Source organism: Oncorhynchus nerka, linkage group LG9b (genome assembly GCF_034236695.1).
Source record: "Oncorhynchus nerka isolate Pitt River linkage group LG9b, Oner_Uvic_2.0, whole genome shotgun sequence".
Classification (NCBI taxonomy): Eukaryota; Metazoa; Chordata; class Actinopteri; order Salmoniformes; family Salmonidae; genus Oncorhynchus; species Oncorhynchus nerka.
The window spans coordinates 16,769,807-16,782,637 of NC_088424.1; the positions used below are offsets into that span (position 1 = coordinate 16,769,807).

At 52.2% G+C, this 12,831-nt stretch overlaps 1 protein-coding gene across 4 annotated transcripts in view; it reads right to left on the reverse strand.

Annotated features, from left to right (window-relative positions):
• The window catches only part of LOC115114349 (partitioning defective 3 homolog), a 261,780-nt gene that overhangs the window by 95,245 nt on the left and 153,704 nt on the right, over positions 1-12,831 (reverse strand). For all 4 annotated transcript variants that reach the window (XM_029642505.2, XM_029642503.2, XM_029642504.2 and 1 more), the window contains 2 exons: positions 9,058-9,243; positions 8,509-8,679 (listed from right to left, as the gene is read on the reverse strand). In XM_029642505.2, the coding sequence (XP_029498365.1) occupies positions 8,509-8,679; positions 9,058-9,243 (357 nt within the window). The remainder of the gene's footprint in view (positions 1-8,508; positions 8,680-9,057; positions 9,244-12,831) is intronic.

Here is a 12,831-nt window from a genome sequence, read left to right on the forward strand (position 1 = left end):
CATAGTGGTGAAGTAATTAATACATACCAATTAAACACTGGAGTGATAGATGTGCAGAAGATGAATGTGCAAGAAGAGATACTGGGGTGCAAAGGAGCAAGATAAATAAATAAATAAATACAGTATGGGGATGAGGTAGTTGGATGGGCTATGTACAGGTGCAGTGATCTGTAAGCTGCTCTGACAGCTGGTGGAAAAAGTTAGAGGGACATACGAGTCTCCGGCTTCAGTGATTTTTAGTATATGGGGCTTTGGTGACAAACCGGATGGCACTGTGATAGACTGCATCCAGTTTGCTGAGTAGAGTGTTGGAGGATATTTTGTAAATGACATCGCCAAAGTCAAGGATCGGTAGGATGGTCAGTTTTACGAGGGTATGTTTGGCAGAATGAGTGAAGGATGTTTTGTTGCGAAATAGGAAGCCAATTCTAGATTTAATTTTGGAATGGAGATGCTTAATGTGAGTATGGAAGGAGAGTTTAAAGTCTAGCCAGACACATAGGTAACCTAAAACACCAGGCCAAATATACACTGGAGTTGCTTACCAAGAAGACAGTGAATGTTACTGAGTGGCCTAGTTACAGTTTGACTTAAAATCAGCTTAAAATGCTATGGCAAGACTTGAAAATGTCTGTCTAGAAATGATCAACAACCAACTTCGACAAGAACTTGAATACATTATAATAATGTGAAAATGCTGTACACTGCAGACGTACAGGACCGAGTTTGGGGAAACCCTAGGCAAGTTGACTGCTGTGGCTAGCCAAAAAGGACATGTTTTGAAAGTTGGATCTTCTTGTCCTTTGAGGCTTTAAAAAAGTGTTCTCACACAATGATTTTGAACCTTCAAAGCAACTGGGGAACGTCCATGGCAGGTGATGCTGTCACCGTCGCCTGCTACTTAACTTCTGAGTGACAGGAACCACGAGCGCCAAGTGTCAAACTCTTTCCAAGGAGTTCTGCGGGTTTTCGCTCCTCCCTTGCACGGCATTGATGAATTAAGGTCAATAATGAGTGAGGCACTCCTCTCACCTGGTTGTCTAGGTCTTCATTGAAAGGAAAAAAACTAAAACCAGCAGACACTAGGCCCTCCGTGGAATGAGTTTGACACCCCTAACCAACACCGATCAGCCTACACCACTGCACACACACCTGTTGTTACTATAACAACTAACATAGCCATGCCAGCAAATGACTGCTGTCTGAACACACACTAATCTGATTTGATCACTTGTAACTTGCCGTTTGGACAGTCATTATGGGTATTGTGTGTAGTTGGGTGAGAAAAAAATATTTTTAATCCCATTTGAATACAGGCTGTAACAACAGAATGTGGAATAAGTCAAGGGGTACCGAAACATTCTGAAGACACTGTACATCACATACTCTGTGGACCGCGAGGGAAATGGATCAATGAAGTATAATTCCTCTTCTACATAGACACCTAGAACCATACTGTTCTAGTCCAAGCCATCCTTTCAGCTGTATCTGTGACAGATATCGATCAGTCTCCCCTGTGTGTCTGTACCTCACTCAAGGCCAGTGCTCTCTGCTCTCACCTCTGGCTCCTCCACAGCACAGCCTGCCCCGACTGCAACACACAGCTCAGCCCTTAGCCTCTGGCTCCTCCACAGCTCAGCCCTTAGCCCCTGGCTTCTCCACAGCACAGCCTGCCCCGACTGCAACACACAGCTCAGCCCTTAGCCCCTGGCTCTTCCACAGCACAGACTGCAACACACAGCTCAGCCCTTAGCCCCTGGCTCCTCCACAGCACAGACTGCAACACACAGCTCAGCCCTTAGCCCCTGGCTCCTCCACAGCTCAGCCCTTAGCCCCTGGCTCCTCCACAGCTCAGCCCTTAGCCCCTGGCTCCTCCACAGCTCAGCCCTTAGCCCCTGGCTCCTCCACAGCTCAGCCCTTAGCCCCTGGCTCCTCCACAGCTCAGCCCTTAGCCTCTGGCTCCTCCACAGCACAGCCTGCAACACACAGCTCAGCCCTTAGCCCCTGGCTCCTCCACAGCACAGCCCTTAGCCCCTGGCTCCTCCACAGCACAGCCCTTAGCCCCTGGCTCCTCCACAGCTCAGCCCTTAGCCCCTGGCTTCTCCACAGCACAGCCCTTAGCCCCTGGCTTCTCCACAGCACAGCCCTTAGCCCCTGGCTTCTCCACAGCTCAGCCCTTAGCCCCTGGCTTCTCCACAGCTCAGCCCTTAGCCCCTGGCTTCTCCACAGCTCAGCCCTTAGCCCCTGGCTTCTCCACAGCTCAGCCCTTAGCCCCTGGCTTCTCCACAGCACAGCCTGCCCCGACTGCAACACACAGCTCAGCCCTTAGCCTCTGGCTCCTCCACAGCACAGCCTGCAACACACAGCTCAGCCCTTAGCCCCTGGCTCCTCCACAGCACAGACTGCAACACACAGCTCAGCCCTTAGCCCCTGGCTCCTCCACAGCACAGCCTGCAACACACAGCTCAGCCCTTAGCCCCTGGCTCCTCCACAGCACAGTCTGCAACACACAGCTCAGCCCTTAGCCCCTGGCTCCTCCACAGCACAGACTGCAACACACAGCTCAGCCCTTAGCCCCTGGCTCCTCCACAGCACAGACTGCAACACACAGCTCAGCCCTTAGCCTCTGGCTCCTCCACAGCACAGCCTGCAACACACAGCTTAGCCCTTAGCCCCTGGCTCCTCCACAGCACAGACTGCAACACACAGCTCAGCCCTTAGCCCCTGGCTCCTCCACAGCACAGACTGCAACACACAGCTCAGCCCTTTAGCCCCTGGCTCCTCCACAGCTCAGCCCTTAGCCCCTGGCTCCTCCACAGCACAGACTGCAACACACAGCTCAGCCCTTAGCCCCTGGCTCCTCCACAGCTCAGCCCTTAGCCCCTGGCTCCTCCACAGCACAGACTGCAACACACAGCTCAGCCCTTAGCCTCTGGCTCCTCCACAGCACAGCCTGCAACACACAGCTCAGCCCTTAGCCCCTGGCTCCTCCACAGCACAGCCCTTAGCCCCTGGCTCCTCCACAGCACAGCCCTTAGCCCCTGGCTCCTCCACAGCTCAGCCCTTAGCCCCTGGCTTCTCCACAGCACAGCCTGCAACACACAGCTCAGCCCTTAGCCCCTGGTTTCTCCACAGCACAGCCCTTAGCCCCTGGCTTCTCCACAGCTCAGCCCTTAGCCCCTGGCTTCTCCACAGCTCAGCCCTTAGCCCCTGGCTTCTCCACAGCACAGCCTGCAACACACAGCTCAGCCCTCAGCCCCTGGCTCCTCCACAGCACAGCCCTTAGCCCCTGGCTCCTCCACAGCTCAGCCCTTAGCCCCTGGCTTCTCCACAGCTCAGCCCTTAGCCCCTGGTTTCTCCACAGCACAGCCCTTAGCCCCTGGCTCCTCCACAGCTCAGCCCTTAGCCCCTGGCTCCTCCACAGCTCAGCCCTTAGCCCCTGGCTCCTCCACAGCTCAGCCCTTAGCCCCTGGCTCCTCCACAGCTCAGCCCTTAGCCCCTGGCTTCTCCACAGCTCAGCCCTTAGCCCCTGGCTTCTCCACAGCTCAGCCCTTAGCCCCTGGCTTCTCCACAGCTCAGCCCTTAGCCCCTGGTTTCTCCACAGCTCAGCCCTTAGCCCCTGGTTTCTCCACAGCACAGCCCTTAGCCCCTGGTTCCTCCACAGCTCAGCCCTTAGCCCCTGGCTCCTCCACAGCACAGCCCTTAGCCCCTGGCTCCTCCACAGCACAGCCCTTAGCCCCTGGCTCCTCCACAGCACAGCCCTTAGCCCCTGGCTCCTCCACAGCACAGCCCTTAGCCCCTGGCTCCTCCACAGCACAGCCCTTAGCCCCTGGCTCCTCCACAGCACAGCCCTTAGCCCCTGGCTCCTCCACAGCACAGCCCTTAGCCCCTGGCTCCTCCACAGCTCAGCCCTTAGCCCCTGGCTTCTCCACAGCACAGCCTGCAACACACAGCTCAGCCCTTAGCCCCTGGCTTCTCCACAGCTCAGCCCTTAGCCCCTGGTTTCTCCACAGCACAGCCCTTAGCCCCTGGCTTCTCCACAGCACAGCCCCTGGCAACCACAGCTCAGCCCTTAGCCCCTGGCTTCTCCACAGCTCAGCCCTTAGCCCCTGGCTTCTCCACAGCACAGCCTGCAACACACAGCTCAGCCCTTAGCCCCTGGCTCCTCCACAGCACAGCCCTTAGCCCCTGGCTCCTCCACAGCTCAGCCCTTAGCCCCTGGCTCCTCCACAGCTCAGCCCTTAGCCCCTGGCTTCTCCACAGCTCAGCCCTTAGCCCCTGGCTCCTCCACAGCTCAGCCCTTAGCCCCTGGCTCCTCCACAGCTCAGCCCTTAGCCCCTGGCTCCTCCACAGCTCAGCCCTTAGCCCCTGGCTCCTCCACAGCTCAGCCCTTAGCCCCTGGCTCCTCCACAGCACAGCCTGCAACACACAGCTCAGCCCTTAGCCCCTGGCTTCTCCACAGCACAGCTGCAACACACAGCCAGCCCTTGGCCCTGGCTCCTCCACAGCAGCCCAGCTCAGCCCCCCCTGGCTCCTCCACAGCTCAGCCCTTAGCCCCTGGCTCCTCCACAGCTCAGCCCTTAGCCCCTGGCTCCTCCACAGCTCAGCCCTTAGCCCCTGGCTTCTCCACAGCACAGCCTGCAACACACAGCTCAGCCCTTAGCCCCTGGCTCCTCCACAGCACAGCCCTTAGCCCCTGGCTCCTCCACAGCTCAGCCCTTAGCCCCTGGCTCCTCCACAGCTCAGCCCTTAGCCCCTGGCTTCTCCACAGCACAGCCTGCAACACACAGCTCAGCCCTTAGCCCCTGGCTCCTCCACAGCACAGCCTGCAACACACAGCTCAGCCCTTAGCCCCTGGCTCCTCCACAGCTCAGCCCTTAGCCCCTGGCTCCTCCACAGCACAGCCTGCAACACACAGCTCAGCCCTTAGCCCCTGGCTCCTCCACAGCTCAGCCCTTAGCCCCTGGCTCCTCCACAGCTCAGCCCTTAGCCCCTGGCTTCTCCACAGCTCAGCCCCCTAGCCCCCTGCCCTGCTTCTGCTCAGCCCTTAGCCCCTGGCTTCTCCACAGCTGCCCTTAGCCCCTGGGCATCTCCCCTGGTTTCTCCACAGCACAGTCTGAGCCCCTGGCTCCTCCACAGCAAGCCCTTAGCCCCTGGCACAGGCAGCCCTGGCCCCTGGCTCCTCCACAGCAGTAGCCCCTGGCTTCCACAGCACAAACAACAGCACCTGCTGGAACAGCACAGCCCTTAGCCCCTGGCTCCTCCACAGCTAGCCCTAGCCCCTGGCTCCTCCACAGCTCAGCCCTTAGCCCTGGTTTCTCCACAGCTCAGTCTTAGCCCCTGGCTACCACAGCTCAGCCCTTAGCCCCTGGCTTCCCCACAGCATGGAGCTAAGACACAGCCCTGCCCCTGGCTCCTCCACAGCTCACCCTATTCCTGGTGCACAGCCAGAGCCCCTGGCTCCTCAAAAGCTAGCCCTAAATAGGGAAGGCTGCCACAGCTCACACAGCTCAGCCCTTAGCCCCTGGCTCCTCCACAGCTCAGCCCTTGCCCCTGGCTACAGCTCAGCCCTTAGCCCCTGGCTCCTCCACAGCACAGCCTGCAACACACAGCTCAGCCCTAACCCCTGGCTTCTCCACATCACATCCATAGCAGGCTCCTCCACAGTCAGCCCGTAGCCCCTGGCTCCTCCAAGCTAAGCCCTTAGCCCCTGGCTCCTCCACAGCTCAGCCCTGGGAGGGTGTATCTTAATGACAGCTGAACACACAGCTCAGCCCTTAGCCCTGGCTTCCAAAACAGCCCTTCAACAGCTCAGCCCTCACAGCTCATCCCTTAGCCCCTGGCTTGCAACACAGGTCAGCCCTTAGCCCCTGGCTTCCACAGTCAGTGGTCAAAGCTCAGCCCTTAGCCCCTGGCTCCTCCACAGTCAGCCCTGCCCCTGGTCCACAGCTCAGCCCTGCCCCTGGTTCTCCACAGGTCAGCCCTTAGCCCCTGTTCTGGTTGTCAGTGGTCAAGCTGCGCCATGGGCATCTCAGGTCTGACATGTGCCGTAGCAAGAGGCAGAGGCAGGGATGGAGGCCTACAGTACAGTTCACAGTACAAACAACACACTGCTGGAAAGTGGGCAGTGGTCACTAGATGAGAAGTTGATCCGTGGTCACAGAGTCTTGGTTGTCAATGGTCAAACACATTAGATGGGTTGTCATGGTCAGGCTAGAGACGGGTTGTCAGTGGTCAAACTGATGGGTTGTCAGTGGTCACTAGAGTGACGGGTTGTCAGTGGTCAAATAGGGAAGAGGGTTGTCAGTGGTCACAGGACGGGTTGTCAGTGGTCACTGTGACCCACCTGTCAGTGGTCAAATCACATCCATGGGTTGTCAGTGGTCAGAACGTGACCTGGCTTGTCAGTGGACTACATGTGGGAGGGTGTATATTAATGATAGCTGAACAACTGTTTCAAGTGTTTTTGGAAAAACTTCAAATTTCAAGGCATCTTCGTGACGGGTTGTCAGTGGTCACAGAGTGACGGATTGTCAGTGGTCAAACTGATGGGTTGTCAGTGGTCACAGAGTGACGGGTTGTCAGTGGTCAAACTGATGGGTTGTCAGTGGTCAAACTGATGGGTTGTCAGTGGTCAGAGTGACGGGTTGTCAGTGGTCAAACTGATGGGTTGTCAGTGGTCACAGAGTGACGGGTTGTCCGTGGTCACAGAGTGACTGGTTGTCAGTGGTCAAACTGATGGGTTGTCAGTGGTCACAGAGTGACGGGTTGTCAGTGGTCAAACTGATGGGTTGTCAGTGGTCACAGAGTGACGGGTTGTCAGTGGTCAAACTGATGGGTTGTCAGTGGTCACAGAGTGACGGGTTGTCAGTGGTCACAGAGTGACGGGTTGTCAGTGGTCAAACTGATGGGTTGTCAGTGGTCAAACTGATGGGTTGTCAGTGGTCAGAGTGACGGGTTGTCAGTGGTCAAACTGATGGGTTGTCAGTGGTCACAGAGTGACGGGTTGTCAGTGGTCACAGAGTGACTGGTTGTCAGTGGTCAAACTGATGGGTTGTCAGTGGTCACAGAGTGACGGGTTGTCAGTGGTCACAGAGTGACTGGTTGTCAGTGGTCAAACTGATGGGTTGTCAGTGGTCAAACTGATGGGTTGTCAGTGGTCAGAGTGACGGGTTGTCAGTGGTCAAACTGATGGGTTGTCAGTGGTCACAGAGTGACTGGTTGTCAGTGGTCAAACTGATGGGTTGTCAGTGGTCAAACTGATGGGTTGTCAGTGGTCAGAGTGACGGGTTGTCAGTGGTCAAACTGATGGGTTGTCAGTGGTCACAGAGTGACGGGTTGTCAGTGGTCAAAGTGACTGGGTTGTCAGTGGTCAAACTGATGGGTTGTCAGTGGTCAGAGTGACGGGTTGTCAGTGGTCAAACTGATGGGTTGTCAGTGGTCACAGAGTGACGGGTTGTCAGTGGTCACAGAGTGACTGGTTGTCAGTGGTCAAACTGATGGGTTGTCAGTGGTCAAACTGATGGGTTGTCAGTGGTCACAGAGTGACGGGTTGTCAGTGGTCACAGAGTGACGGGTTGTCAGTGGTCACAGAGTGACTGGTTGTCAGTGGTCAAACTGATGGGTTGTCAGTGGTCAAACTGATGGGTTGTCAGTGGTCAGAGTGACGGGTTGTCAGTGGTCAAACTGATGGGTTGTCAGTGGTCACAGAGTGACGGGTTGTCAGTGGTCAAACTGATGGGTTGTCAGTGGTCAAACTGATGGGTTGTCAGTGGTCAAACTGATGGGTTGTCAGTGGTCAGAGTGACGGGTTGTCAGTGGTCAAACTGATGGGTTGTCAGTGGTCACAGAGTGACGGGTTGTCAGTGGTCACAGAGTGACTGGTTGTCAGTGGTCAAACTGATGGGTTGTCAGTGGTCAAACTGATGGGTTGTCAGTGGTCAGAGTGACGGGTTGTCAGTGGTCAAACTGATGGGTTGTCAGTGGTCACAGAGTGACGGGTTGTCAGTGGTCACAGAGTGACTGGTTGTCAGTGGTCAAACTGATGGGTTGTCAATGGTCAAACTGATGGGTTGTCAGTGGTCAGAGTGACGGGTTGTCAGTGGTCAAACTGATGGGTTGTCAGTGGTCACAGAGTGACGGGTTGTCAGTGGTCACAGAGTGACGGGTTGTCAGTGGTCACAGAGTGACGGGTTGTCAGTGGTCACAGAGTGACTGGTTGTCAGTGGTCAAACTGATGGGTTGTCAGTGGTCAAACTGATGGGTTGTCAGTGGTCAGAGTGACGGGTTGTCAGTGGTCAAACTGATGGGTTGTCAATGGTCACAGAGTGACGGGTTGTCAGTGGTCACAGAGTGACGGGTTGTCAGTGGTCACAGAGTGACGGGTTGTCAGTGGTCACAGAGTGACGGGTTGTCAGTGGTCACAGAGTGACGGGTTGTCAGTGGTCACAGAGTGTGTTATTATAACACGTGTGTTATTCAGTGGAAGCCGGTGAGAGGACGGCTTACCTCACTGCGTTTGGTGACCCTCCTGGCCACTATCAGCTGAATCGTCCCGCGTTTGTTGCCCTCCACCGACATGGACTTCCTTAGCGTCTCCATGGCCTCCTGATTGGTCTTGCCTATCAATGACTCACCGTTCACCGCTATCAGCTGGTCGTTGACCCGCAGCCGTCTATCCTGCTCACACAACATGTGACACGCAGAATCAGAACACCCACGATCAGGCTGTTCAACGCAATAGCACTGGTGCTGTTAACCTGGTCCCAGATCTGCTTGCGTCATCTTGCCAACTCCTTGTCACACCGAACAACGAGTGACACCCAGGCTACTTAATTCCCTAGAGAGTAGGCTAGAGTGCAAGAAACAGACTGGCACCAAGGTTACTGCACTGTCAGTGGAATAACGAATAGCAGACAAAGCAATGAAGTTCACTGTCAAATCAGAACAGATAGACAGAAGATGCCAACAGGCAGATTAGTATATAAACTCCAGAAAATACATAATTACTTATATGACCATGAACATCGGAATCCTTATGAGAGGGGCAAGACTCACCTTGCAGGCAGCTCCTCCATTGATTATGGACTTGACGAAGATGCCTAGGTCAGCATGGTTCTCCTTGGAGCGGTTGCCCTTGACGCTGACCCCTAACCCGGCCGACCCCGAGTCACTCAGAGGGATCTCAAAGGTCAGGAACTCTCTGGTACCGTCAGGGGTCAACACCAGGTCATCCTCCTCAACCTTTTAGAACGGAGAGTGAGCGAGGGAGGGAGAAAGGACGGTGTCACTGATAGGCAAATACAAGATTAGTGTCACAAATGGCACCATATTCCCTCCATAGTGTACTACTTTTAACCAGGGCATGGTCAAAATTTGTGCACTATACTATATACAGTACCAGTCAAAAGTTTGGACACACCTACTCATTCAAGGGTTTTTCTTTATTTTTTAACTATTTTCTACATTGTAGAATAATAATGAAGACATCAAAACTATGATAAAACACATATAACATCATGTAGTAACCAAAAAGTGTTAAATAAATCAAAATATATTTAATATTCTTCAAAGTAGCCACCCTTTACTTTGTCACAACACAACTGATTGGCTCAAACACATTAAGGAAAGACATTCCACAAATTAAGTTCACAAGGCACACCTGTTAATTGAAATGCTTTCCAGGTGACTACCTCATGAAGCGGGCTGAGAGAATGCTAAGAGTGTGCAAAGCTGTCACAGAGACAAAAGGGGACTTTGATACTTTGAAGAATCAAAAATATATTTGGATTTGTTTAACACTTTTTGGGTCACTACATGATTCCATGTGTGTTATTTCATAGTTTTGATGTCTTTGCAATTATTCTACAAAGAAAATAGTAAAAAGTAAAGAAAAACCCATGAATGAGTAGGTTTGTGCAAATTGGGACGCAGATATGCCGAGTCCGACGCTCTTCAGAATCAGGAGCTATGGGATGACCAACCCACATCTATGAGTTTAGTTACAGATGAGGCAAAGGTTGGATACACTGTCTGTCATAGAGATCCTTCAAGTCAGTGTTCTGAATGTATTATGGTCTTCTGTAGCAAAGCAGAGCCAACATTGACATTGTGACTAAACACATTGTCAGAAGAACGGAGTATCTGATCACAATAAGTATAAGTCACTTTACCCCTACCTATATGTACTGTACATATCTACCTCAAATACCTCGCACCCGTGCACGGCGACTGGGGTACCCTGTGTGCAGTGGGGCAAACAAGTATTTAGTCAGCCACCAATTGTGCAAGTTCTCCCACTTAAAAAGATGAGAGAGGCCTGTAATTTTCATCATAGGTACACTTCAACTATGACAGACAAAATGAAAAGAAAAAAAATCCAGAAAATCACATTGTAATATTTTTAATGAATTTATTTGCAAATTATGGTGGAAAATAAGTATTTGGTCAAAAAAAGTTTCTCAATACTTTGTTATATACCCTTTGTTGGCAATGACAGAGGTCAAACGTTTTCTGTAAGTCTTCACAAGGTTTTCACACACTGTTGCTGGTATTTTGGCCCATTCCTCCATACAGATCTCCTCTAGAGCAGTGATGTTTTGGGGCTGTTGCTGGGCAACACGGACTTTCAACTCCCTCCAAAGATTTTCTATGGGGTTGAGATCTGGAGACTGGCTAGGCCACTCCAGGACCTTGAAATGCTTCTTACGAAGCCACTCCTTCGTTGCCCGGGCGGTGTTTTTGGGATCATTGTCATGCTGAAAACCCAGCCACGTTTCATCTTCAATGCCCTTGCTGATGGAAGGAGGTTTTCACTCAAAATCTCATGATACATGGCTCCATTCATTCTTTCCTTTACACGGATCAGTCATCCTGGTCCCTTTGCATAAAAACAGCCCCAAAGCATGATGTTTCCACCCCCATGCTTCACAGTAGTTATGGTGTTCTTTGGATGCAACTCAGCATTCTTTGTCCTTCAAAGACGACGAGTTGAGTTTTTACCAAAAAGTTCTATTATGGTTTCATCTGACCATATGACATTCTCCCAATCTTCTTCTGGATCATCCAAATGCTCTCTAGCAAACTTCAGACGGGCCTGGACATGGCTTAAGCAGGGGGACACGTCTGGCACTGCAGGATTTGAGTCCCTAGCGGCGTAGTGTGTTACTGATGGTAGGCTTTGTTACTTTGGTCCCAGCTCTCTGCAGGCCATTCACTAGGTCCCCCCGTGTGGTTCTGGGATTTTTGCTCACCATTCTTGTGATCATTTTGACTCCACGGGGTGAGATCTTGCATGGAGCCTCAGATCGAGGGAGATTATCAGTGGTCTTCCATTTCCTAATAATTGCTCCCACAGTTGATTTCTTCAAACCAAGCTGCTTACCTATTGCAGATTCAGTCTTCCCAGCCTGGTGCAGGTCTACAATTTTGTTTCTGGTGTCCTTTGACAGCTCTTTGGTCTTGGCCATAGTGGAGTTTGGAGTGTGACTGTTTGAGGTTGTGGACAGGTGTCTTTTATACTGATAACAATTTCAAACAGGTGCCATTAATACAGGTAACGAGTGGAGGACAGAGGAGCCTCTTAAAGAAGAAGTTACAGGTCTGTGAGAGCCAGAAATCTTGCTTGTTTGTAGGTGACCAAATACTTATTTTCCACCATAATTTGAAAATAAATTCATAAAAAATCCTACAATGTGATTTTCTGGATTTTTTCCCCCATTTTGTCTGTCATAGTTGAAGTGTACCTATGATGAAAATTACAGGCCTCTCATATTTTTAAGTGGGAGAACTTGCACAATTGGTGGCTGACAAAATATTTTTTTGCCCCACTGTATATAGCCTAGTTATCGTTAATCTATATTTATTCCTCGTGTTATTATTTTTCAATATTTTTTTAATCCATTTTTGGGAAGTAAGCATTAGACAAATCAATTTTGATTTGATTCAGTGATTACCTCGCAGGCCCCCAAAACACACTAGAATGTATACAATTAAGAGCATTATCCACATACAGAAGCAGACACATACAGTATATCAGAAAATGCAACAGGTGCCTGAGCCTCATTGAATAACAAAAAAGCTATTCTCTCTGCCTTGTCAATTGACAGCTGTCCTCTGAATAAATCTGCACACTAAACTACTAGCAATTATGTGCATGTGTAATGAATGCAGTCATAATCAAGCTCAGTGTCATACATTCATTAGCTCCCATTGTTTGCAGAGAGAGATTGAATTACTTTGTGGAGACCGAAGGAGAGAGAGCGGGCGGCGGAAGAGAAAGAGAGAGAACAGAGAAAGAGGATAAAAAAAAGACAGAGGAAGAGAGAGACAGTGCGAGCGATAGAGGGAGAGAGGATGAATCCATGTGGAACACAATTCCAGAACTGCCTTCTCTTCCCCTCCTCTCCTCAGCAACCCAGGATGCAGGGTGCTTTGTATTCCACAGAGTGAATAAAATGGCACCTCCACTCCCGTCCCCAACCCCTACAGCCCTGGCTCCCTACACACCCCTGGCCTACCTCACGCCCCCCGATCTCAACCCCTACAGCCCTGGCTCCCTACACACCCCCCGATCTCAACCCCTACACCCCTGGCCTACCTCACGCCCCCCGATCTCAACCCCTACACCCCTGGCCTACCTCACGCCCCCCGATCTCAACCCCTACAGCCCTGGCTCCCTACACACCCCTGGCCTACCTCACGCCGCCCGATCTCAACCCCTACAGCCCTGGCTCCCTACACACCCCTGGCCTACCTCACGCCCCCGATCTCAACCTCTACACCCCTGGCCTACCTCACGCCCCCCGATCTTAACCCCTACAGCCCTGGCTC